This window comes from Dryobates pubescens, chromosome 9, assembly GCF_014839835.1.
Source record: "Dryobates pubescens isolate bDryPub1 chromosome 9, bDryPub1.pri, whole genome shotgun sequence".
Classification (NCBI taxonomy): domain Eukaryota; kingdom Metazoa; phylum Chordata; class Aves; order Piciformes; family Picidae; genus Dryobates; species Dryobates pubescens.
In genome coordinates this window covers 28,801,216-28,828,916 of record NC_071620.1, presented here as the reverse complement: position 1 = coordinate 28,828,916, position 27,701 = coordinate 28,801,216, and the positions used below count along the sequence as shown (strand labels likewise).

The 27,701-nt window shown below is 46.8% G+C and overlaps 1 protein-coding gene across 1 annotated transcript; it reads right to left on the bottom strand.

The window, feature by feature from the left end:
• Window positions 1-428: 428 nt before the first annotated feature.
• Window positions 429-25,029, bottom strand: PXDC1 (PX domain containing 1). Its single transcript, XM_054164340.1, has 5 exons — window positions 24,463-25,029; window positions 11,200-11,291; window positions 10,798-10,915; window positions 5,463-5,574; window positions 429-2,080 (listed from the first exon to the last, which is right to left on the bottom strand). The coding sequence occupies exons 1-5, from the start codon at window positions 24,716-24,718 to the stop codon at window positions 1,963-1,965; spliced, it is 696 nt and encodes a 231-aa protein (XP_054020315.1). The 5' UTR covers window positions 24,719-25,029; the 3' UTR covers window positions 429-1,962.
• Window positions 25,030-27,701: the final 2,672 nt, after the last annotated feature.

The window sequence follows — 27,701 nt, the reverse complement described above, 5'->3', positions numbered from 1 at the left end:
GAGATCTAATAGCAGCCTTCCAGTACCTGAAAGGGGCTACAAGAAGGATGGAGAGAGACTGTTTACAAAGGCCTGTGGTGACAGGACAAGGGGCAATGGCTTCAAACCTGAGAAGAGCAGATTTAGATTGGATGTTAGAAACAAGTCTTTACTACGAGGGTGGTGGAACATTGGAACAGGTTGCCTGGGGAGGTGGCTGGGGCCCTATCCCTGGAGACATTCAAAGTGAGGGTCAACAGGGCTCTGGGCAGCCTGATCGAGTTGAGGCTGCCCCTGCCTACTGCAGAGTGGGTTGGACCAGATGACCTTTGGAGGTCCCTTCCAACCCAGACCATTCTATGTTTCTACAAAGAGAAACCCAAAAAGAAGAAGAAGAAAAACAAACCAAAACAAAACAAGAAGAAAGAATCCACTGTTTGAAGCTGAGTCTGAAGGTGAGTTTTATTTTATTTCATTAAAATATATTTTAAAAACATACTGTGTAAAAGAATCAGGATTCTCAATAATTTATTATTTACATCAGCAAATTCCTTTTGACTGTTACTCTATTGATAGATGTGAAAAGTCTGCAGAAGGGAGTTGTTTCAGCTTGTTCAGGACCAAATAAGCCCTTTTACTAAGAAACAAGTCCAAAACTTCCCCTTTTTGGTCCCTTCAAACTCCTGTTTGCAAACAGATGGCAAAAAGCTCAATGAAAGGTCACGCTGGTGAGCGTTGAGCACTCACAGTGAGAGCTGGGATTTTGGAGCACTTTGCAAGAGACACCCCAAGGAGATCTTAACATTGCACTACTACTCAGTAGTCAAGAGGCTGCAGGGTCTAATCCTGCTCTTACTCCCATTGTCCTACCTCCAGTAAAAGCCATGGCATGACGTGACAGTGAAGCCTGCACTCAGCCCCATGGGCAGATCTTTGGAAGCTGGACAAACTCCCTGAGCCTGGCTGGCCACAGGGAGGGTGTTGTTCCTACCACTGGAGACACACTTGAGCTTATCATTCTTCTTCAGCCCAAACACCACATAAATCTCATTGTCTTCCTCCCCATCCTCTGGGAAGAAATATGCATAGGAAGTGATCTCTGATGTAAATAACTGTAAGCACCATTCACATTTGCTGGTCCATGTGGAAAAAAAAAAATCATAGCCAAGTGCCTGCCATAGCCTTGACCCTTCTTAGCAGGACAGCTCAGCTTTCCCATCAGCTTTCCAGACCTCTGAAATCATACCAGTACCCACACGTCAGACACAGTCCTTGCAATGCCAGCTGCTGCCTGCTTCGCTATTCCAGGAAAGAGGAACTGACTCTTCTGTGATTATATAAACCCCCATGATTAAAAGAAGCAAAAGCATCTGCTCTGGCAGGGGGACTGGCCCAGATGATTGCCAGAGGTCCCTTCTAACCCCTAGTTCAGTGACTGTGTGATCAGCTCATGTGATCGATTTCCTGGAGGCACTCTGCGGTATTTCTGACATCTCGTGTAAGGCACCAGTCATCTGGTAGCTGAGAAAAAAGTGACCTGCAAGACCATTCCATTAAGCAACTGCAGAGGGAACTGGCAAAATGCAGCTGCTTTGCTCTCCTTCTTGCTTACACAGCATAAAATATGTGGTCAGGCCATCTCAGGAAGTTTCTGGTGGCACAACTTTCCGGTGGCTATGTCCAGGTGGCAATTCCCACAGACACTGCAGAGATGTCATTGACCCCAAGAGGCCTCTGCTGCTTTGCTTTCATGGAAAATGAATTTCTTGCCAACAGCAAAGCAGCTACCTCCTTGCAAGATGTCTCCACAGCACACTATGGAGGGCCAGGCTACAAAAACAGCTTTGTGGCATGCTTGCTGCTGCTTCTTCGCTGCTGGTCTTGCCTCCACAGCCTTACTCACAGAGATGCGGCGCTGGGGATAGCGAAGCCTACAGGTGAGGAGGTCAGCTTGATGCTGGCTGAGAGCATATCCAAGCAGCTTCAGTCCAGAATATCAGTCTCAAACGGGACCAGGTGGTAGTATGTCAAGTTGGTGACATAAGCTGTTGGATCATCACTGTCTTCTAGCTCTGAGGTAAAGTCACTGACACTTTCAAACCTAAAGAGAAACAAATAAAACTGCTAAAAGGCATTTAGTCATCAATGTTCATTTAGAAGATCAATGGAACTGGAAGGAAGGCACTGAGGGAGAGAGACTCAAGTCCACAAGTACGAGAGCACACAAGCTCATTCTCACTGTGACCAAGATGCTTACCGCAGTTTCAAGATTGAATCTATGCCTGGAAATCTCCTCTGTTTGCACTACAATCCTTCCCTCATTTCTCCATCCAAGTAACAAGCAATAGGACAAGAGAAAATGACCTGAAATTGTACCAGGGTAGGTTTAGGTTGGACATTAGGAATTTTTTTTCCCCTGAAAGGGTTGTCACAGCCTGGAACAGGTCTGGGATATGATGAAGTCATCATTATCCCTGGAAGTATCTAAAAAACATGTAGATGTGGCACTTAGGGACACAGTTTGGTGGTGGATTTGGCAGTGCTGAGTTTACTTGAGGTTAGGTTGGACTTGATGATCTTAAGGGTCTTTTCCAACCTCAGCCAGCTCTGTAACAAAATCAAAGCCCAAGTTCAAATGCATTTGTTTACCACCTTTCCAAAGGACTGCAGAACACTCCAAGAACTACACAAAAAACTCCCATGGATGCTGACTTCACTTGGTTCATCTCATTTTGCAACACTATGGTGTCCTGCCAAATTAGTGAGAAAATGAAGGAAGCAGAAAACAGCTACTTGAGAACCACAGTGTAAACTCCTGCTTGCAAAAAAAAAAAGCTATGGCTTCAGAAGAGGCCAGAGTCTCAAGCTGCACCAGGGGAATTTCAGGCTAGAGGTGAGGAGAAAGTTCTTCACTGGGAGAGTTGTTCACCATTGGAACAGGCTGGTGGAGTCACCGTCCCTGGAGGTGTTCAAGAGGGGATTGGACGTGGCACTTGGTGCCATGGTTTAGTCATGAGGTCTGTGGTGACAGGTTGGACTCAATGATCTTTGAGGTCTCTTCCAACCTTGGTGATTCTGTGATTCTGTGAAATAGGAGAGCTCTCAGTGGATGGATTACTGGGCGGGTAGTGCTGCAGGCTGCAACAGCCAAGCAGCGCAGCAGGACCGTGGGGAATGAGCAGTACCTGCTGAAGCTCCATGTACTTCTCCCCAGAAAATACAGGGTTGCTTTGCAATATGTCTGATTCAAGCACATCAGCAGCCAAACTCTAGAAGTTACACAGAGTTTAGTGCTGCTGAAAGGAAAAAGCTCACAAGGAATTAAATGAGATTTCAGAATAGAAAACACTCGTAAATTCAATTTTTCAGAGACCAAAGAGGAACTGCACAGGCTTTTGAAAGATTTAAAAGCTTCCTTTCTGGGCTATCTCACATTTAAAGCAACAGCACAGAAAACTTCTGCTCTTTAAAAAAGGTCCATTTTTAGCAAACAGTTGTGCTACAGGAGTGCCACCATCTCCTTGCTATTACTTTCCAGCCACAAAACACAGCTACAGGATGAGCAAATTTAGCATCATAGAATTCTTTTGGTTGAAGGAGACCGTTAAGATGCTCATGTCCAATCATTAACCCAGTCAGGCCACCAGTAAGTCTTGTCCCTCAGCACCACATGTACACAGCTTTTAAACCCCTGAAAGTGTGGGGACTAGCCATCATTTGCCTGTGCAGCCAGTTCCAAGGGTTGAGAACCCTTTTGGGGAACAAGTAGTTCCTAATGTACAAACTAAACCTCCCCTGGCACAACTTGAGGCTCTTTCTAGTCTTATCACTTGTTTGTTGGGAAAAGAGACCAACCTCCACCTCACTCCAACCTCCTTTCAGGTAGTTGTAAAGAGCAAGAAGGTCTCAAGTGAACCTCCTTTTCTCCAGGCTGAACAACTCTAGTTCCTTCAGCTGCTCCTCCTATGGTATGCTCCATAAGACTAAAGCATCATGTAAACCAGAAATTTGAACCTTACTAACTTCTTGACTTCACTGTGAAAATAAAAATGCACAAAGCTAGGCTGTTATCCTAAATTTCTTTTTTCCACCACAGTTTCTAGGAAACCACAGCTGCCATAGAGTTATATTATGATGTAACTGTAGTTAGTGTTTTCTGGCCTTCACAGTTTCTGAGTTCAGTGGGCTGTCCATGAAATGATGACATTTCTGATCCCACACCACTAAGCTTTGCTTGGGCTGCAGCATATTTTTAAAATCACAACTAGATTTTTATTTGTGGTTTTTTTAATCCAAATTTCATTTCAATGATCAAACAAGGAAGAAAAATGTCTTTGATAATTTGCCCCTATTATTTGTCGCTCTCATTACGGAAGTTTGATCTGCTATGCACTATGACAACTTCAACTTCCAGACACTGGAATTCCTTACAGAATTGCCTCCAGTGCGTTGCTTCAGCCTCGTTAATACAAGTTTATGAGCTTAAATGCTGTTAGCAAGGCCAAGGTTCACAACACTAAGTGACAAATTAATAGGAAGCATTCAGGAAATTATGCTGGATACACCAGAGATACACCCCAACCCCTGATGAACTCTTGCCAAGCTCTAAACCTCTCCACAGACTGGCAATGATCACGTTTCAAATATGGCAAGATAGAGTGGTGAATTCAGAGATAAAGCTTCCAGAAGGCCTTTATCATCATTTTGTTTCTGTCATTTTGACTGCTCTGAAGAAAAAGTAGGTCAATGTTTCTCATTAAAAATATCTAAGTGCTTCACTACCTCATTGAAATATCAATCACTTGCCAGGTCAGAAATATCTAGCAGCAGATTTTCATCAATACCCATCTGCCAATGCAGTCACTGACTTAAAACCTACATAAAAGCCCTCCTGGTTACAGGCTTCTGACCCCAGAATACCTACATGCATTCAGGGGAAGAATTTACAATTAAGATTAATTAAACTTCTGTCCTCCCTGAGGAAATACACATGCTTCACCTGGCATGCTGCAGTACTTAGCAGATGCTAAGCTCTCATTAAGTACATTCAGGGGTGCATCCTCCTCCTCCAAAGATGGTATTTTGCTCCCCAAACAAATCATACCCTTCATAGTAGGATATTCCATTTTTAAGGATGTTTGTGTTTCCAGATTTGGGCTCGAACCAGCTCATACCACAGTCATGAGAGAAACTAAAAAACTCCTCTATTCCCACCTGGCAGGACCCTTTTGACAACTACAGGTTGTTTTTCATACACAGAGGACCAAACTCCTCTGGGTCAATCATTCTCACCAACAGCCACTCCATCCATTTTAACAAGAAGAGCTATGAAGTGTCAGCAGTCAGGCCCAGTAATCTTTAACCAGTCAGAAGGACAGCTGTACCAGACTGACTCCTAGACAGAGGATAACCTTTTCCTGGGGGTGAGAAAGCTGCAGTCTACCTGAAGCTGACAGCACTACTCAAGCACAAACCCCACTTACAAGTGTTCTGCCGAATCTACTTCCAGGTGCTTCTCTTTCCCGTTGGGTATACTGTGGTCAATGACTATTGTTTCAGTGTTGGCTAAACAAAATCCATTTGAGCGCATGATTTCTGTCAGGACAAGAAAGAAAACAAGGTGAAAATCCCCCCCCAAAGCTGGAAGACAACTGCATATCATATGTGATTGACGTGGTTATGAACTGAGGGCTGTGCATGACATTGTGAATCTGCAGATGAAAGCAGTAATGAAAGGTTGGGTTTATAGGTGGTGCATTGAGAGGAGAGCATCCAGCAGATCAAGGGAGGTTCTCCCCCTCTAGTCTGCCCTGGTGAGACCACACCTGGAATATTGCATCCAGTTTTGGGCTCCCCAGTTCAGAAGGGACAGGGATCTACTTGAGAGAGTCCAACGAGAGCTACCAGGATGACTGAGGGACCGGAGCATGTGCCCTATGAGGACAGGCTGAGAGTCCTGGGGCTGCTCAGTCTGGAGAAGAGAAGACTGAGAGGGGATTTAATAAATGCTTATAAATATCTGAGGCTGGGGGTCAAGAGGGAGGGGACAGGCTCTTCTCAGTTGTGCCCTGTGATAGGACAAGGGGCAATGGATATAAACTACAGCACAGGAGGTTCCACCTCAACATGAGGAACTACTTCACTGTGAGGGTCACAGAGCACTGGAGCAGGCTCCCCAGCACGGTCGTGGAGTCTCCTTCTCTAGAGACTTTCAAGACCCATCTGGATGGGTTCCTGTGTGACCTGCACTAGATTCTATAGTCCTGGTCTGGCAGGGGCATTTGGATTCGATCTTCAGAGGTCACTTCCACCCCCTAACATCCTGTGATAGTATCACAGAATAGAATCACAGAATTGGTTTGGTTGCAAGACGTCACTAAGATCACCAAGTTCAACTATTAAGCTGCAGACTGCCAGTGCTTTAACAACTTTATTCATGTAATCAACTCTTGACACAGAGCATTTGAACAAGGCCTGGTTTCAGCACTGCTATTGCCAGTGGCAAAATGCCCATCACCCTTAGCAGAATGGCTGCCCAGCCATAGTTTGCAGCTTACCACTACCAAAACACACCTGGATTCTTCCTAGACAGTCCCAGGCTTAAGCCAGTTAAGCAAAAATAAAAAGAGGCAGGAAAAAAAGTGAATAAAAAATGACCTTCCAAGTCAATTAAATCACCATCTTTAAGTCACGTAAACCAATGCCACCTCTTCCACTCTGCTTCAACTCTGTTTCTCAATGTGTAACAAGCTTGCAAGTCAGAATAGCTAAAATTTACACCTAATCCCACTGACTTACCATGAGAGTTTGTAACTGAAGAATAGTATTTGATGTGAATGAGAAGTTAATCCCCATCTGTGCTACACAAAAGGCAGTCTAGGCAAGTCACAAGGATTTCTTACAATCACACAACTTTAGATGAAATTAGGGCCACCACAAAATAGAACCACAGTGTGGTTTGGGTTGGAAGGGACCTTCAAAGGTCACCTGGTGCAACCCCCCCTGCAGTGTGCATGAACATCTGCTCAGAGCTCAGTACAACCTGATCTGGAATGTTTCCACCTCTCTGGGCAACTTGGGCCAGGGTCTCACCACCCTCACTGTGAAAAACCTCTTCCTTCTATCTAGTCTACATCTCCCTCTTTCAGTTTAGAACTGTCACACCTTGTCCTGTCACCACAGGCCCTGCTAAGAAGTCTGTACCTGTCTTTCTTATCACCCCCTTTAAGTACTGAAAGGCCACAATAAGGTCTCCCCAGAGCCTTCTCTTGTCTGTCTTCATACACTTCCATATAAAAATCAGCACTGACTTAAATGGGATGACTCCTGATCAGCCTCAAGGTACAAAAACCTTATCTTACAGCCTTGCATTATCAGCACAAACCAAATTAGATGTGGCAGAAAATACAGCAGGCACAGAACACACATACAAGGAATACTCCCATTTCAGCTACATGAGCAGCTCAAATGAGCAGAAGACACCATAGGAGAAAGGAGGGAGGAGGTTTTTTGAAGCATACCTATAGATGTTAGGAAGAAGTTCTTCCCCAGGAGGGTGGCGAGACACTGGAACAGGTTGCCCAGGGAGGTGGTAGAAGCCTCATCCTTGGAGGTTTTTAAGGCCAGGCTGGATGTGGCTCGAGTAACCTGATCTAGTGTGAGGTGTCCCTGCCCATGGCAGGGGGGTTGGAACTGGATGATCCTTGAGGTCCCTTCCAACCCTAACAATTCTATGATTCTACGTTCCCACGTCAAGGCACAACCAAAAGTCACTTCCACATTTTTTCTTGAGAAAGTCATCTTTTACTTTCAGTTTGTAATTTACTGAGAGGGTGGTAAAAGCACTGAATTCCAGCAGAACCACACTTCACTCCTGACTCACCTCAAGCCAACATTGTACTGTAGAAGATTTACGTCTTAAATCCAAATCCAGCTTTCAGCTAAGAGGGCAGCCTTTTGTCTCTTCTCCATCACCCACCACTCTGAACAGGACAATGTGAAGGACATTTGTTTTTTTCAGAGAACACAAAACATTTTTGTCTGCTTTGTGCTGCACTGTGGCTAAAATGAATGCCAGTGATTTCCCACTGTCCTTGACTCAAGCGAGTTACAGCGTTTCTCTGCTGTGTGAACTGCTTTAGACGTTGACATTTGCTGCCATCTACTGACAGTGCTGACAGACACTGACACCATTTCCAGTCTGCAACATGTAGACCAGGCGAGTATCAGTGCCAAATTTCCACCTATGTTCTTAAATTCTTTGCAGCAATCACTTAGATAATAAAACTAATTACCACAAGATGCTTCTGGATAGCTGCATAGGTAGGATAATCTTCCTCCACTTAATTAGGTAGGGCTTGCCTCTACCAAAATTAGGTTAGAATCCATAGAATCATACAATAGCTTGAGCTGGAGGGGACCTTAAGGATCATGCTGTGGACAGGGTCACCTCCCACTAGCCCAGGTTGCTCAAAGCTTCATCCAGCCTGGTCTTAAACACTTCCAGGGGTTTTGTGAGGCACCAGTAACTTCTCTGGCCAAGTTGTTCCAGTGTCTCACCATCCTCATAGTAAAGAACTTCTTCCTTATGTCCCATCTAAATCTACCCTGCTCTACTTTAAAATCATTGCCCCTTGTCCTATCGCCACATGCCTTTATAAATAGCCCCTCTCCAGCCTTCCTGTAGGTCCCCTTAGGGTACAGGAAGGCTGCTATAGGGTGTCCCTGGAGCCTTCTCTTCTACATGCTGAACAGACCCAACTCCCTCAGCCTGTCCTTATAGGAGAGGTGCTCCAGCCCTCTGGTCATCTTTGTGGCCCTCCTCTGGAACCCTCTCCAAAAGATTCATGGCCTTCCTGTGTTGGGGGCTACAGAGCTGGTCTCAGTACTCCAGGTGGGTCTCACAAGAACAGAGTAGAGGAGCAGAATCCCTTGACCTGCTGGCTATGCTTCTTTTGATGCAGCCCAAGATAGAGCTGGCTTTTTGAGCTGCCAGTGTGCACTGCTGACTCCTGTCAAGTGCTTCATCAAGCAGCACCCCCAAGTCCTTCTGTGCGGGACTGGTCTCAATCGACTCAGCAGGCCGGCTTGTATTTGAACTTGGGATTGCTCTGACCTAGGTGCAGAACCTTGCACTTTGTCTTGTTGAACTTCATGAGGTTGGCCTGGGCCCACCTCTCCAGCCTCTCAAGGTTCTTCTGGATGGCATCCCTTGCCTCCAGTGTGTCATCTGCACCACACAGCCCCACTGTCCATGCTGCTGACAAGGATATTTAAAGCAGCACACGTTACTCCTCGGCTAATGTGGTTTCCATAGCTCCTCTACACACAGACTAGCAGGAGGGTTCCCTTTGCAGCTAGCCTCTGCCCATCAGTCAGGCACCCTTGCTCTCAATTTAGGTTCATCTTGACCATCTTCTCTCTGTTGCACCCACCACATGACATATTCAGTCATGTACACACAGAGCATGTGTGCCCTAAAGGGATGAACACCCTCACAAAAATTATAGGAAATCCTTCACCGTTTTAGATTACAGAATATTTCTCTGAGGATTAGTTTGCATAGAACCAGAGCTCTGGATCAATTACAAAAAGATCTATCCTATGTATAAGATCAATCCTTAAGGATCCTTAAGATCCTTACACCTCTGGCACGTTGACACACTGACTGGCTATCATCTGATACACCGTTAGTACCTCAGAAAACTGATACCAGTTTTATCCTAAAACAGGAGGACCATGTCGTATTTCACTTTTATTGCATACTTTGCAGTAGACTCTTCTGGTGACACAAAACCAGCAGGTGCCATCAGGCGCAAACAAAACCTTTCACTCTAGAAACACAAATCAGAAGGCCACAAACCTTTTAACGAGGGTCAGTAACAGATGCAGAGGGGAGAGAGTGAAAGAATAAGCAAGGATAGAGTAATTCCACTCTCCATTTTACCCACAAGCCATCTGGGGTTTAGAAAACTCCTGTATCTTCACCTGTGATGGGTCTCAATGTACTTTTCCTCCACTTGCTTCTCCTTTTTGAAGTCATTTATACTTTCAGTTCCTCCACATCCTATGACAACAAGTTCCACTCCTTAACTGTTCTCAGTATGGAAGCAAAACAATGTTGTAACCTTTCTTTTGTTTGCTTAAAGCCCTTTGTCTGTCGGCATTATTGGATAATGTGCAGCTGTCGTTTCAGGAGGAGTACAGGGTAATTGACCTCCTTCTACTCACAGCTTTGTAGGCTTCCATCATTTCTCCACTCTCCCTCATTTCTCACAGTTGAAGTGTCCTTCTTAATTTAACCTTTTTCTTAGAGAAGCTGTCCAAAGCTTGGAATCCTTGTCCTTTATTGTATGCTTTTAAATTTGATGATATCCTTTATGAGATGGAGAGATCAGATCTGCACAAGCTGTATTTGCTGTGAGGTTGTGCTCCCTTCCTCTGTTCTCCCCTCCTTTCTCACCTCTAGTTTCACTCATTGCTTGCCACTGAGCTTATATTTTCACAGAGGCTGTATCAACAGCTTCAAACCCTCCCTCCTAAGTGGTAAGAGCACCACTGTATGCGACAATAGTGAGGATTGTGTTTTCCTCACATCCACTTCTTTGTGTTTATCAGCCTCCAGTTTCATCCACCACTTTACTGCCTGAATGTATGCTGCAGAGTGTGTCAAGGCTAATTATGTGTTCTGTATGATAAAGCAGAATATGGATGACTATCTTTTGAATTGCTGATGGAGAAAGAATAAGAGAAACATCAAATAAAGCCACTTTCATTTTGTATGTCTGGTGTCAAACATAGGAAGGTAACAACCCTTACCTGATATTTTAACTGGACTTTGAAAGCTTGGCTGAATCTTATGGACATTGTCGTTTTTTAGGACTTGGTCCAAAGGAGATCTCTCAAAGAATGTGAGGACAACTTCAGACCTTGAATACTTAAAAAGAGAAAAAGAAAAAGACATCTGTTTTTACCAGTAGTTTGCTTTGTCCCTCTTCTCCCTTTCCACCCCTTCACAGTACGACAGAAAGACTTATTGCAAGCAACAGCCTGGAGATATCATTACACGCTTCTGGCACCCAGCACTTCTCCAAGATACTCAATAAACTGCTGCTTCTTTCAGGGTCTGGCAGAGCCCATCACTTTCTAATCTGCATAAGAGTGCATGTCTCCATGGAGGAGGAGTCAAGCTGGGCTGAATGTGGAATTTGGCTTACTCACCTTCCAGGGCATGTTTATAATAGTCTTCAGAAGCTTTTCCACTTCGTTAAGCCTGGCTTCTATATCATGGGCTTCTTTTATTGTGATGAGCCCTAGAAACAAAGTAAACAGATCAGGAACATAGACAAAAGCACACTTCCACGTGCACACACTCTTCATCAGCCAGATGAAGCTGCCCCAGAAGATGTGGGACAACCTGGGATATCATGGAATCATAAAATTGTTTAGGCTGGAAAAGACCTTTAAGATTATCAAGTCCAACCCTCAGCCCAGCACTGCTAAGTCCACCACTAAAACATGTCCCTCAGTATCACATCTACATGGCTCATGCCTTCCAGTAAAGTCTCTTAACTCACACTGATGATAATGCAAGTACCCCAAACTGAGGTGGGCGTAGTTACAAGCAGAGTTGCAAGCCTGACACAAATGCAGCTGCTTATGGTTGTATTTAGTAGTTGCAAGACAAGCAGAAGCAGAACCACCTACTCCCTCACCCACAGTCTCACTACACAGCATTCCCAGCAGTAGTAATCAAAAAAGCTGGTTTGCTGCTTCCAAGAACCATGATTCAGCCTTCTTTTTCTGTCAATAAAAAGCAAAAGCAAATCCAAGAAAAGCAAAAAATACATCCCACAGATAAGAGGAAAAGACTAAACACAAGCTAAACAAAAGGCTTTGAGGGTAGCCTTGCATTTCTGAGTGTAAGCCTCAGTGAGCAGGCAAAGGAAGATTTCTCAGTATCAGGTTCTTAAAGAAAAGCTGTGGATAACCCCACAGCTCCAACACCTAACTGTGACATGCTGTCACCATGCCATAGCTTATACCAGAGAGACAAGAGCTAACCACCCTGGTGCCAGCTACCATGGGGTGCCTCTGCTTCTCCTCCTGGTTCTGCTCCAGTCTGCCCAGTCAATACTGACACAGACAGAGCAGACACCTCAGGCTGCAGCTCTCACCCCAGAGGCAACCACCACATCACTGGCATTCCACTGCTCACTCTCAAACCCACCCTCCACCTTGGACCTCTCAAATAAGCATTTAGTGTTGCAACTAGCATTTAACAAAGAAGAGAGATACTTAGAAAAAAAAAGCTATTCAGACCACAGGGGGGAAAAAGGAAAAAAACCCAAACACCTCTCCAGCAACATTGAGCATTCATCCCCTGAGGAAAAGCAGCCAAGCAGCTTCAGTTTTCCCTCATTAGTAATCAGGAAAAGCATCGCCAGTTCCACATTGCCTTTTTTATGCTTCAGCAAGAGAAGCTGGACAGCCTGCTGCACTATCACACATCACCCCATGGGAGGTTTTACAGCTCCCTTCGTTCACCAGGAATTTCTAGCTCTGATGTATTCCTCTGTCCTGCTCTTGGAAAGGCACCAGCCATACAAACCCACACTGCAATATGGAAACTGGCACAGACAACTTGGAATGTCTGACATGATAAAAACCATTTCCCATTGAAGCTTTTGGTAATATCAAACCCAAATGGCAGCCAGAGTAGGAAGGAGAATAAGTGATACAAGTGATACATGTGCCTGGATAGCTTCCTCTGTACATGTTTGATGGTTAGGTGCATAGCTTGGGGGGGGGGGGAGGGGGGGGGAGGGTGAGGGTGTCAGCACCTTACATGAATTTGCCACAGAAGGAATTCAGTTTTGCTGGTCTACAGCTTTCCTTTTCATACATCTACAGAAACCACTTGACTGGCTCTCCATATATTGAGCACTGTAATTTCTTCTGCACAAAGTTTGTAAGGCCCTCATTTATCTTAACTCCACAAGTCTCTGGTTTTAAGAGTTATCAGATGTCCTTGTGGTTTTCAGTTAGCTGTGGCCTGTGATTCTGCAATCCCAAGGGATTGCTCACAGCCCCACAGCAATGCTAACTGGAGCAAGGCACTGCCTGCCCAAGCAGCTTCGAGGGGCAGAGGCCCTGGTTCCCCCTTTCACTCCTTTCAACACTTACTAACTGGCTGCTGTCATCACCTTAGCACATACGTGCATGAGGAACATTGTGGTTTCCTGAGGCGAAGTCTCTGGTGTCAACACTGGTTTAAGCCTCACAATTAGGTGAGCAGTGGGGAACACCTCAAACCACTCTTGTCAAAGGCTTCACCTCAGGAAACCCCAACCTTCACAGAAGGATCATAGAACCCTTCTGTGGGTTGGAAAGAACCTTCAAGATGATCTAGTTCCAACCCTCTGCCGTGGGCAGGGACACCTGCAACTAGACGAGGCTGCTCAGAGCCCCATCCAACCAGCTCTTCAGCATTTGAACACTTTAATGGAGGGAGCATCCAGTGCTTCTTCAGGCATCATGTTCCAGTGCCTCCCACCTTCACAGTAGAGAATCTCTTCTTAGTATCTAATCTAAATCCATCCTCTTCCAGTTTGAAACTATTACTCCTCACCTTATCACTACATTCCCTGACCAAGAATCCCTTCTCATGTTTCCTGGAGGCCCACTTTAAGCACTGGAAAGCTGCTGTAAGATGTCCCAAGCAAGAGACTGCAGGCTAGGATCCTCCATTCCAGCTTGTCTCACCCAGGCACTGTACTGAGCTTGAGCAGGAATCAGGACTTTTGTAAAGACAGGTCACAGAACTTCACCCAGATTTTCCATTTCTATTCTTCACTTGGTGGGGGTTTCTACCATGCCCATCTTGTTTCCCCTGATCAGAAGCCAGAGAAAGAAAAGCAAAAACCAAAGACCAGTGTACAATCTCCATCCTGAACAAGCAGACACACGTCTGTGCCAGATAACTCTGCAGCCAGAGCACATTGTCTCCACCATCCATTGACCCAAACACAAACACAGCACAAGCTGGATGCATCTGGGGAACACAATACTCACTAGCCACGTACACAGCATCCATACAGCAGCTACAACATGTCCTGAGGCTGCTGTCTCGCTGCCCACAGCCCACAAATACACACCTGTCTTTCTGTCTGGGACTTCCAGACCCCCAAAATCCTTTTTTTGGATAGTTTGCAATAAAATAAGACACCAGTAAAACAATCAGTAGCCTGGAACAGACTGCACTTTCTTCCATTTGTTCAGTCATTCAGTTGAAGTCAGCTGAGCTCTGAGCTGGGAAATCTCTCAGTGAGCTCATGGTAAAAGGCTGTTCTCATGCCTTTTCCTCTGCCCTGGCCCCTATCTGGCTGCTAATGGAAAACAGGCACAAACTCCTCCCAGGAAAACTTCCCTTTCTTTATCCAAACTGCTCTTGGACAATTAACTATCATTTCACATGTTTTAAACACTCACCTGTATTTAGAGGACTTGAGGTAAGCTGGAGCCCTACTGGCTCCTTTTTTACCACAAACCCTGTTGCCAAACACCACAAACCTCTAAGATTTCTTCACTCTGCACCCAAGGGAGCTCACATGCTGGGTGACAGGAGAGACAGTACAGTCACATCATCTGACCCAGGGTGGCACTCACTTGTACCTGGGGTATTTGCTTTTAGCAGGCTTCTGCTGTGCACAGCAGTGAACTTTCAATCCCTTTGACATCTTCTCTGCCACTTTCCAGACCAAGAGTCCCAGGCAGAGTTCTTAAGACTGGGTTAAAAACTTTTACTTGCAATTTGAGATCAAGCACACATGCACATAGCAACTCTGGAAAAAACGTGGCACAAACAGCACTGGAGGACGGCAGCATCCTTCCTGCTCTGGGACCATGGAACTGGAGCAGCTGCAGGAGGCTGAGTGAGCAGACCAGCAGCTGCAGCCCTGGCACGGTGGCTCAAGGAGTGGGAGAGGGGCCCAGAGCTGGAAACAAGCAGAAAATGAGCCTAGCAGAGATGGAGAACAAACCATGAGTCAAATCCTGATGTCAACACCCAAGCCTTGGTAGGCCTGTCCTGCCACTGCCATGTGAGCCATCAGAGTTGCAACTAATGATGTTTTGATGACCGCAGATAATGTGCTTCTAGCAAAAGAAGTTGTGACAGGAATGGCAGCACGTGCTCCAGGGCTTCTAACGAAACCACAATGAAGTCCTGCAGTCAGTGTTCACAATGAGCACAGTGCCTCAACAATCCTCCAGTGCCTTCCAAGAAAGAGTAAGCTTGTGCCTAAGTGTGTCTCACACACCATCTCCCAGTGATGGCACACAGAAATCTGTTCTTGTGGAGATGTGTTGCTATGTACAAGGCACTATGCATATGTGATCTCAAACTCTGGCCAAACCCTCTTTCTCCAATCTGAAGGACTCCACTTCAGGCTTGTGGTCAGGAAAGGAGAAAGAAAAAAAAAAAATGTCCAAGAGATGTCCTACTTTCTCAAAATCAGTTCAATAAACATAGGAGGCTGAGCAGGACAGAAGCCAAAGTGTACTTTCTGAAGCAGTGTGCGAGACGGAATGATGATACTCCTAAATGCTGTGTATCGACTACTATGGTTCAGACACAGCCAGCAGTCAAGCTTCCATGCAGCTGCAGGAGAGTTTAACAGAACAATGCAGAGATACTGGGCTTACCTGACTCAGGAAACATTTCATGTCACAGGCTCCAATCCAAACTCTAAGTCCCACCCTTCTTTGCTCCAGCCAGCTCTTCTCTTACATAGTGGGCATGACATCAGCATGGCATCAAATCCCCATTAGCTGGTTCAGCTGCCTGTCCTGGCTATGTTCCCTCTCAGATTCTTGTGAAGGAACCCTATCCCAGCCAAATCCCTGACAGTACATGAAGATGAAAACACTGCATCCTCATCTCCTCACGTCATCCTCTCTCCATCCCCTATGGGGAGAGAGCAGAGTAGATATCAAAATGAAAAAAAGAAGTAACAAACTCAGGGAGAAATCTTACTTTGTTCTGCTAACTTACACTGTAAGAAAGATTTAAGGCCTATAGATTGAGATCTTGAGCCCATCCTTCTCTCTTTGCACAAGACCATGAGCAGCAGTTAGGGACTTCAGACCTTTAGAGAAGACACACAAGCTGTCTTGCACAAGAGACTGCTACTCTGCACTCTCTCCTGACTGACATGTATGGCTTCAACCAGAGGTATGACCCTTTTCCCCAGTTACACTGTTCATTAACACTGCAGTGCTCAATCTCTTTTAGCCTGCACCCTCATTCTTCTTTTCCCTCAGGTATGTTCTAAACCTTGTGCACACATCCACAGTTCAGGATATAGATGAAGCAATAGTAGGAACGTCCCAGCCAAAAGAGGAGATATACAAAACCCATAAAATAAAGGCCAAGGGAAAAGTTCCATCTGGTTCATCCAAAGAAGAGCCAAGTACAGAGTCAGATCAGGCTGCTGGGGATGATGTCAGGGTGATTCTGAATATTCCCACTGACAGAATGATAAAGGAACTGAAGCTATTCAGTTGGGACACAGATCAGGGCTGAAAGCTGGCAAGTCATCCCAGAGTCTTCAGCTATTTTGGTCCTTTGCATCACTTCCCAGTTCCTCCTTCTGCTGAACTGGGCTCTCCTCAATACCACTTCAGCTGGCATCTCACTCTGCTTCGTGGCCACAATGTCTCTCCTCCCAGCAGCTGTCCTGGGAACTACAGGATTAGACACCTCAGACAGGACTCTGAAAAATCCAAAACAGCTCCCACTTAAAACTACCTTCTCTCTGATGGAGAAGAACAGGATAAAGGGTTGTTAGAAGGACAAAGGAATATTCAGTGGTATGTAAAGGCAGCAAATTAGGAGGGGGGGGGGAAACAACTAAACAAACAAAAATCCCCAACATAGCAGCATATGGGAAGACTCTGCAGAAATAACACCACAGGAATCCCTTAAGTCCAAAGAGTTGATAAGATCCAGAGAAGAGCTGATAATTACAGGCAATCAGGAATATCAGTTCTCCAATTACTAAGGACCAGGACTGTCACTTTACTGATCTCTGCCTATTATTTATGCTGTCTTCTGCAGCATCTGGTTCTCATCACTAGGGACAGAATCTCAAAGGTGGCTTCAGCACTGGTCTGACTCAGTCTGGCAGCTCTGGCAACTCCTCTTTGATGTCTCTTGCCTAATTCTACAGCACCCTTCTCTTGGTGGGGATACACTTGCTCCTTCCTTCCACTCGGGGAAATCAAACCATCTCATATGACAAGAGTCACTGTACTCTCTAAAGCCTTTATAAAAGGTTTACTCTTTATGTAGTATCATTTATAAGATCCATCTTGGTGGCCCTACTCAAGAAGCAGCTGAAAGAATATGATGGAATTGAAAAGAGAGGTACAGAAGGAGGATTTTGGAAATCCACTACATGTTGTTCTGCCCTTCTTAAACTTGATGTTGAGGAACAAAACAGGGACTGCTTTTATTTAAGAGGTATGAGTACACAAGTGCATAGTCACTCCATAGTTTTAAGAAGTCCCACTAGATAGCAAAGAGCATATTGAAGACTGAGAGGAATCTGTTGGATGCAGAAAGATGGAGACATTAAAATCCTTCCTGTACTGCACACATTGAGCTCTAACACTGGCCAGTTCCTCTTCTGCAGTTCATATGCAGCAGGTGTGAAAATATGGATGGAGCAAAGTGTTACCCAAACTCTCTGACTGAAATATCCCAGAGCAGAAGTTGTGAACATAACCACCTGAGGACCCTGGCACACTCAAATACCCATGCAAAGCAAGAAGGCAAGTCAAAAGCTCCCCAGATCCTCCAGCTGATGGGTGTTCCACGTTTGCATTATTAGTCATGGGATCTCCCAAGATCTCTGGAGGGAAGATGGCACTTCCTGGTGACAGAGACCAGAAAATGGCTTTCCCCACAGAGCTCTCTGTCTTAATTCCTGATGAGCCACAACAATGATGTCAAAGAAGCATGAGATAAAAGCCAACAGTGTAGTCACCATTTGATGAAAAATACAAGCTCTTACAACTACTTCTAGCACTGATTTCTTATCGGGTGAGAACTGTCATGGAAAAAGCAATGCCATTGCCATTCCTTTCCACCCAAACCCTCCCAGACACATCACCTCGACCCACCACAAGAAAGCAATTTGTGCCGAGCTTTACAAACACACAGCTAGCTTCATTTATTTGCATCATTACCAGTGAACCATGAAATTCAGCTAATAAGAAACAAACCCAGAAGCCCTGAACTTAATTTCAGCTACACGGCACTGCTAGAGCCTGATAACTGAGCGCTGCATCCTTTGTCTGCTCTGAGCAAGCTCCACTAATGAACTGTTGACAATGTCAACAATGAGAAGAGCACAATAGATGCAGTGTATTTGTCTGTATTGTCCCAGCACCCACACAGCTGCTGTCTGTGGAAACCACTGTGCTGATTCTGTGGAGCTCCATCTCATAAACTGCAGTCCCTGGTGGTCCTGTAAACACCACCACCACTGTAATATAGCACATAGAGAAGCATGAGTGTGATATTTGCAAGCAACCATAATGTTTCTGGGCTGGCTCTTCAGGAACTACCTTCTGCTTTGAGCAAGTCCTTCCAATGGCAGCCCTTGGAGGAACTTCCCATGTGCTCCCTGGTGAAAGCCACTTGGACACAGAAAACAGCCAATCATCTGCTTCCCATGTGAGGCAACCATGCTGGAGGGCAGACACAAGCCTCAGTGCTAGAGCTCAGTCTTGGTTAATCTTTGATAAGGAGAGGTTGAGAGACCTCTTTAGCCTGGAGAAGGGATCTTCTGAATGCTTTTCTATATCTAAAGGGTGAGGATCAAGACAATGGGGCCAGACTCTTTTCAGCGGTGCCCAGCAACAGGGCAGGGGCCAGTGGGCTCCATCTGAACAGAAGGAAGAACTTCTGTGCCGGAGGTGCTGGAGTTATGGGCCTGGCTACCCAGACAGGTTGTGAAGTCCCCTTTTCTGGAGAGATTCCAAACCCACCTGGACATTGTGATCCTGGGCAACCTGCTCTGGATGATGTTGGGGGTTGGATGAGGTGATCCCCAGAGGTCCCTTCCAATTTCCACCATCCTGGAATTACATAGTTTGGTGATCTGGGAGAGTTAAGGGTCTGCTGCAGGTGAAGAGTGACTGCCTCTATGCTATGAGGGAAGGTATAGACGAAGTTTCTATAGGAAATCTCCACCAGCTTCTACAGAGGGACAGAGGTTGAGTGCTGACAAGGCAGAAGATAACAGAAGTTGTAGAGAGCCATAAATAACCACAGACGGCAGCAAGCTGGTGAGTGAAACCTGAAGACAATGAAAGGGAGCACAGAGTGGCTCAGGAAAAGCAACTTGGAGAAGTGAAGGGAAAATAACAGATGGAGGAAAAAAGGCCACTACAGAGCAGAATGAGTCAGAAGACACATGGAAAGAAAGGAGGAGGACAAAAAAGAGCACTTTGGGAAGAAAGGCTCATCAGTAAGACTGAAGAGGGTTTCCTACTTGACAGCTCAGAGTATCAGAGCAGGACCAGACACTACAGGTAGGCACAACGTGAACAGTAATATCCTAAGACCATCTGAGCCTCTGTTCTGATCAGAAAGGCAAGAAAACAGTGGCTGAGGAAGACTGCCCCCGAGGGCAAAACAAATCCCACCTTTGAAAGGCTACTGGGCTTACTGGCCCAGCACTTAAAGGGCTGATCTTGCCCACACTGAAGTCAAAAGCAGATGTCTGACTGCATCAAAGCTGGATCAAATTCTAGCATCAATATTAGGTGAGACTGCATCAGAATATTTAGAGAAAAATAGGAGGGGGGGAAATGTTTTGGGGGTTTTTGTTGTTTTTTTTCAGGTTTATATTTCACTTCCAGCATCTCTTGGGTCTGTTGCACAGATTTCTAAATCATCACTTTTAAGTCAGCTTCTATGTGCTGCCTTTCTCACAAAGATTGACTTAAATAGAAAAACTATTTATTTTGCATGTAGAAACTGACAGTTTGGTACCATTAAGCTCTGCAAGGATAAACCAGGATGGGCACATTTCAGACACAAAATACTAGCTAGTCACTGGCAACACAACAGTGAATCACATTTAGTCACACTGCAGGTTAGGTACAGATCTAACCTTGTTTACTAGCTTGCCAAGTAAGATGCCTTGTGCTGAATGCCCTTGGCCCCTTAGCATCATAGTACACTTACAGTCCAGATGCAGAGAGTGCACTTTGCCACTTGTTATTAGCCATCAAGGCTGAAATCAGACTGCATGAATGCCGTGCTCCACCCTGGGACCTCCCCTCTGCTCATATCAAAGGAAGGGTAAGAAGAACAGCACTGCAGAAAATTATACCTCCCACCCTCTCAGTACTCAGCAGCTCTGAGAAATATAGTGAAGATGACTGTCATGAATGCCAGCCCAAGTTCTTGAGTACTGTGTTCAGTTTTGGAGCTCTCACTACAAGAAAGACATTGAGATGCTAGAGCAGGTCTGGAGAAGGGCCACAAAGCTTGTTCACCAGGTCCTGGACAACAGGTCTTCTGAGGAGTGTCTGAGGGAACTGGGGTTATTTAGCCTGAAGAAAAGGAGTCTGACGGGAGACCTCCTCACTCTCTACAACTCCCTGAAGAAGCTTGGAGCCAGGTGGGGGTCAGTCTATTCTCCTCAGTAAACAAGCTGTAGGGCAAGAGGAAATGGGCCTCAAGTTGTGCCAGGAGAGATATAGGTTGGATATTAGAAGAAAATCCTTCACTGAAAGGGTTCTCAAACACAGGCTCCCCAGGGAGGCGATTGAATCCATGCCCCTGGAGGTCTTTAAAAGACAGAGATGTATTGCTGAGGGACATGATTGAGCACCAGACTTGGCAGAGTTAGATAAGGGTTGGACTTAATCTCAAAGGTCCTTTCCAACCAAAACAATTCTGTGATTCTATGATTCTAAGTGGAAGAGGGGTAGGTGAAGGGAAGGAGAGGATGGTTTGTTGCTGCTGAGCAAGAAAAGGAGCACACTGCTGCTCAGTGTGAGCTGTTTGCTGAAGCCAGCAATAATGGCAACAACCAACTCTCTCTAATATTGCTGACATGAAAAAAAAACCAAAATCTTCTTTAAAAAAGTTAGTAACATCAAATAGCTCAAGCCCTCACCCCTCAGCCATATCCCTTGAAAGTAAGACTGCAGCCTGCCTGAGCTGCAGGATAATGTTAGTCCTTTAAATGCTCCTTAGGCAAATCTGGAGGGACTTTGGAGTCTTTCAGTGCAATGCAAATGTGGTTTGCAACACTTCACCACTTCCTCCAGATAAAAGGCACAGCTAATATCCACCTTCTTTCAGAAAGCCTGAGATAAGCACACACACACATCTACAGATTCACATACATATGCATATACATTTGGATGCATTAAAAATACACACAAATGTATAACACATGAGAGTGCACTTTTGTCAGGTGATTGTACTGGCTTAAATATTCTGAGCTCTGCTGTGGGTAGCAGGACACCTGCTTTTGTGCAGAGCATGAAGAAACCATGAATTTTGTAAAGACTAGATGTGCCTCTCACAATCTCCTCTCACATCCAAAGCTCTGCATTGGGGTCAGTCAGTTAGATGAGATTTTGGTGTTTCAGCCCTGTGGAGTTACACAAGACTGTGGCCAGTCACTCTGGAAGGGCAGCATGATGAAGTGTTCTCTGTGAAGAGAAGCAAGCCCTGCAAAGCCATTTTCTTTAGAGCAGGAGCAGCCTGATTTCAGAGTATTACTGGAATGGTGAAACGTGCTTTGATTGCTTAGAAACCTCTCCTGATTTTTATTCTGTCTCTGTTGCAAAGTTAACCCCCACCCTCACTGGGCTGGGTAAATCATGATATGCTGATACTGGCTTTTGATTTTTCTGACCCTGGACTGATGCTTTGCTCATTCCCGATTCTACTCCAGCCAGTATGCTTGTTCCTGAGATAAGGGTAAGTGAAGGTTGTGGGCTCCAGGTTTTGAGCAGGAATTGCGTGTGACAGGCCGAAGAGGTTTGCTCTTTCCTAGCTGCTTGTGAACCAACGTTACGTGGGACTCTCAAGTAAAGCCAGTGCAAGGAACTATAATCCCATTGGGCTCCAACTGCACAAACAACGCCTCAGAGAGATGTGAAACCAGTTTGATATTATGCCAAATCTGGGGTGGGTCTCAAGGCAGGAGAGGAACTATGCTCACTTGAGGAATGAGAATGGCTTTAGGATGGGCAAGAGCTCCTGTGCCTAAGTGATGGTGAGGGAGCATGCAGAGAGAGGCAGGAAGCCAGGACCAGCAAGGACCAATTCTATCTCCAGCCAAACCAAACATATGACCCAGCCTGGCTGTCAAGCTGCTCTTCAGAGCCCCATAAATCCAACAAGTACAAGGACTACCAGCATCTTTGGAAGTCCAGTCTTAGTCACAAAGACCCTGGAATGTGCTGTGCACTGCAGGGCACATGCAAGCTGTCCCCAGATCTGTTCAAAAGCCAGGGCCAAGGTGACAAATATATTTAAAGGCTATGCCATTTAGAATTTACTGCTGCTCAGCACCATCCAAAAAAAAATCACTCTCAAAGAACTTTAGGCAGGGCATCCACCATGGATAATAAATCTTTGGAATATCTTAGATTCCTGGTTGCCAACCTGTCTGGGTGAGACCCTGTATCAGCACACTGTGCTACCCTGTACAAGCATGCTGTGGTGGGCTCACAGCAGGGCTGAGAAGTGGGGGGCCAGAGATGTGTAGGAATAGAATCACAGAATGATTTTGGTTGGAAAGACCTTTAAGATCATCGAGTCCAAGTGTTAACACATCACTGTTAACACATCACTGTCAGGTCATCACTAAACAATGTCCTTCAGCATTAAACCTCCACAGCTTTTCAATCCCTCCACAGGAGCCCTGGGCAGCCTGTTCCAGGGCTTGACAACCCTTTTGGGGAAGAAATTTTTCCTAACATCCAATCTAAACCTCCCCTGGCACGGCCAGAGGACTGCCCCATTCCCATCCTGCACCCAGGCTGGGGGGGAACACACCTCCAGCATCCTCTGCATGTCCGACGCTGCATCCCAGAGTGGACAGCAAGGGGATGGGGAGGGGGATCTGCCACTAGCTCGGCAGCCCTGAGCTCATCCCAGCCGTCTGCAGAGGGCACTCGGGGCTTGCGAGTGGCAGCGGAGCTCCCGGGCGGGCAGCAGGAACTGGGAAAGCCCGGAACTGGGATATAGACACTGGGTAGCGGCTCCAGCCTCCGAGAGATCAGGAGAGGGACCAGTAGAAGCATTTTGAAGTGAGGTATTAACACCACTGCGCCACCACCAGAGGTTAGGGATCTGGCAGGTCTCAATTTAAATACCCATCAGAAAACACCCTTGGAGAGTCATCCCGGGAAATAAATCCAGTGGGATTTACCCCGCTGTGCAGGGTGGAAAAACGAGCCCCGAGAGTGGCAAAACGCAGATCCTCTGGGGTGTGTATGTGTGTGTGGGGGGATCACAGCAACAGGGTGAGAGGATAAGTGAGAGCACTTTCCCACCCTCTCAGTGAGGAAAACATCCAAAAAATAAGTTTCTCCTCACCCCTGCTCTATCAAATCACTGATGGGATTACTCAGACACAGAGGAAACTGGAAGTGCCACGCACGCTTCCATTTTCAGACAGGCAGATACGCTCTATACGCTTGAAATATTTTAGAGCAGGAGACTTACTGCACCTAAAAACCACCTCAAACGTTAAACAAACCGCAGCCAGACGCCAAGACAGCCTCACAGCTCCGTCCTGCTCCTGCCCAGAGCACAGGCAACATGCCCCTAGCTGGGTTCATCGATTCAGAAATGAGAAAATAGGGCTCTAACCGCTGGAGCAATTCCCCCGTTTTTCAGAAGTTATGTGAGGAATGATTCCAGCTCTCAGAGTGGCTCAGTCCACTGCCAAGCGCCGCTGGCTGTTTTTAACTCCCCCTTTCCTCTCTCCTTGTGGCAAACAACATGCCAACGTGCGGAGATTTCTCGACTTGAGTCGCTCTGCCAACAGCCGCGGACAGCAGCGGGGTCGGGGTGTCCCTCCTGGGGGGCTGCCCTTCACACACCCCCATCCCCCCGATTATAGAACAAGAAATCAACATCCCGGGAGGAGTCTCCAACATCAAAACACACCCGTAGCTTTTCCGACCCTCTTCTCCCTGCAGCCACATCAAATCCCAGCGGACTGACCACCCGGGAGCGGAGCCGATGGCTCCTGCTTCTCGCGGGGGACGGACCGGGGCTGAATGACCGTCCCGTTCGATCACGCAGCGACTCCGGCTCCTCGGTGAGGAGCGACCAGGGCCGACCAACCATCCTCCCCTCCACTGCCACCCAATAAAGCCCTCCGGTCCGTCATCCGAGGAGGCAGCGCCGGGCCCCGCGGAGGGTGCTCAAACCTTGGAGCAATGGGGAGCGGGACAGCTCGGGGCGGTCCTCCGGGAAAGAGTCAAGAAGCCGCTTGAAGAGGCGGCCGAGATCGGAGTAGCTGCGATGCAAGTAGAGGATGTTGCGGTCCGACCACTCAGTGCGGATCTCGTAAAATTCCTCCTCGTCTCCCCGCCGGCTGATGATGAGCCGCCGGATGCCGTTCACCCAGCAGCCCCGCACGTACATGTTGACCAGCGAGGTGCCTTCAAACACGGCCGAAGCCATCCCGCCGCTGTTGGCGCATCCCCCGCCGCCGCGACAAGTTAAGAGGAGAAGGAGGAAGAGGAGGAGGAAGAGGGGAGGAGGGGTGCCACCCGCTCTTCCCCAGCCCGGTCCTGCCCTGCTCTGCCCTGCCCTGCCCGCCGGGGCTGAGCCGCTTCCCCGTGCAGCGAAGGGCTGGCACGGGCAGTCCAGCCGAGCTCCGGGCACCGGGCAGGGCGGTCCTCACCCCTCCCGGGGCGGGGAGCAGAATGTCTCGGCCCTTTCTTGTCGTAGGAAGGCAGAGCACCTCCCGTTCTCGGCGCTGGGGCTGTGGAGAGCGGGGCTACCCGAGGCCGCGCTGCCCCACCCCGGCCCCGCAGCCAGCGGCCACCCCCTCCAGTCCCTGCGGTGGGATCGCCCTCTTCCTCCTCGGGACTGTTTTGCAGACGCCACAGACATGACGAGGAAAAGATTTTCTCCTCCCAGTGACCCCAGAAGTTTGGGTGGTGGCTTTTTTTATTGCTGTTGCTGTTCTTTTGCTTGTCCTTTTTTGTTGCTGTTTTCTCTTGTGGGTTGTTTTGTGCGTTTTTTCCTTTTATTTTTTTGCGGGTTTTGGGGGGGTTCATAGGTGTTGGGTTTGGGTTTGGGTTTTTTTGGTTGGTTTGTGGTGGGTTTTTGTTTGTGGTTTTTTTTGTTGTTTGGTTTTGATTGTTGGTTTTTTGTTTTGTTTTTTTAAACTTCTAGCCCGGCCAGAGGAGGGAGAAAAAGGAGGAAATGCTTACGCAATGAGAGGCTAGAAAGTATCCCTGAGTGCCCCGTGAAGACTAAAAGGAAACCTTGGGAGCTTTGCCGGCATCCCTGGGGAGAGGGAGGTCCATTACAGAGAGGAAAAGCAGGAGAAAAGGAGTACGGCTGGTGCCTGGGACTCCTTCAGCCTTTTCTTCATAGTCTGGTGGAACATGGACATCCCTGAGGGCCTCCAGCAGCACCGAGAATCACAGAATCCCAGCATGGTGGGGGTGGGAAGGAACCTCTGAGGATCATCTAGTTGAATTCCCCTGCTAAAGCAGGGTCAGCTATAGTAGGTTGCCCAGGATCACCGTGTCCAGGTGGGTTTGAAATCTCTCCGGAGGAGGAGACTCCAGAACCACTCTGGGCAGCCTGGTCCAGTGCTCCAGCACCCTCACAGCAAAGAAATTTTTCCTTGCACAAAAGTTAAAAAACAAGTTGCAAAGGTTCCTTTGTAGGTGCAGGTAAAGAAGTTTTTCCTTACGCATCACATACAGGAGGGGGATGGGGAGATGGAGAGGCTTGCGTTTGCAAATACAGCTCCTCCGTTCCAAAGGGACCTCAAACACAGAAAGCAGGGCACTTGGAGAGCTGGTGGGGCTGCAGGGGACAGCAGCAGTCATCTGGCAGAACTGGAGATGCATCATAGAACAATGAAGTGTGTGGGAGATGTCTGGAAATGCCTAGAAGCTGCATGGCTGAGATAGATTGAAGGTTGAAGTGAATGACAGTGCAGTGACGTGGGATCCATCATTCAGGACAGGCCTCCATTTGAAAGCAGTGACCTCCAGAACCAGGCTTTCTGCTGCAGGAAGACTCAGTGAAGTGGTGGGTGACATCCTGGGGTCACACCATGGCCTGGGGCGGAAGAGACCCTTCCTGTTTGGGGAGGTCAGGAATGGTTTTGTTCATACTACCTATTACCAAATTTAAGGCTATTTTCACCATCTGTGGTTCAGGAATGCCAGGAATTCACATGGTAACACCTTAGGTGCTCAGAAAAATCAGCAGAGACAGAGGCAGAAGTGGTCTTGTTCCAGGTAGCAGCAAAAAAGCTATGTCTGGAGAACATTGCTTGGGACAGTACAAACAAGTATGGCAGTGGGACACAGAGGTGAACCATACTTAATAGCTTCCTGTAAAGTGCATCATTAAATAACTAAATCACACTCTTCAATAGATAACCTGTTGCTGTAACTGCCTCAGCCATTCAGGTGCCACATGCCTCTACAATAAATTTAACTCCAACGAATGCAGTGATGTCCCAATCTCCCTATTCAAATACATAATTGTGTATTTTCTTGATGTAGCTTCTACATAGCTGCAAATGCTGGGGCTCAGCCAGCCATTAGACGAGTGACAGAGCCTTTCTATGAATCCCTCTCCCTTCTCAAAGAGAAAGGGAATAAGGGGAGGGGAAGCTGGGCCTTTCCTTTCAACCCACCACAGGGAGATAGATTGATGGGTTGGGAAAGGAAACTAAACCATCTTGAATGGAAATAATAACAATGAAATTAAATATGCACAAACAGATACAAACTAATATCCGACTCAGCCCCTGATGGCAATGGCATCACCATCTGCATGATGCTGGGGGCACACACCAGGGAAGGGCAGGCACTGGGAAGTCCCAAACTGGACTCAGCAGCAGACTGATTCTTCAGGAACTGGATTCAGGAGCTGAATTTTGGGACTGGTTCCAGGAACATGTAGACAAGGATCAAAGGCAGAACGGACAGAGTCCTTGTTGGACGTTGGCCATTGAAAAAGAGGCTTGACCCTGGTGATCCCTCAGCTTTATCCTGAAGATTACTTCAGGAATCCTTTGCTGGTCAATTCAGAGTCACCCATCCTGTCTACTCTTCCCCCCAGTGCCACCTCTGACTTCCTGCACCCCAGCATGGGGCAGAAGGTGTTGCAGTGCCCTTGGTCTGCCCAGGAGCAAGTCTAAGCAAGAGCCTTTCTGCAGCCCAGCTCTTGGCAGTAACTCTAACCATTGGAGTTATCACTGCTGGAAGCAGCCACTGTCTGTAAAGTTCACATGCTGTGAACTTCAGAAAGCACTGTCACTGAGCTGAGAAGTTAAATCACGGAACAGAATTGGTTATGTTGTAGCTCAGAGCAGGACAATAACAAAACTGGGTTTAGTTCACTTTGAAGTCAGTCCTGTGTAAAAAATGCAAACAACTGAGTCTCAGTTCTCCAAACTGAAAGGCAT

Coding starts and splice junctions, on each gene's coding strand:
- PXDC1 (XM_054164340.1), bottom strand. CDS start 24,718: ATGGCTTCGGCCGTGTTTGAAGGCACCTCGCTGGTCAACATGTACGTG. Junction 10,916..11,199: donor TTATAAACATGCCCTGGAAG/GTGAGTAAGCCA, acceptor TCTCTTTTTAAG/TATTCAAGGTCTGAAGTTGT. Junction 2,081..5,462: donor GTAGATTCGGCAGAACACTT/GTAAGTGGGGTT, acceptor GTTTCTCTTTAG/GTTTGAAAGTGTCAGTGACT.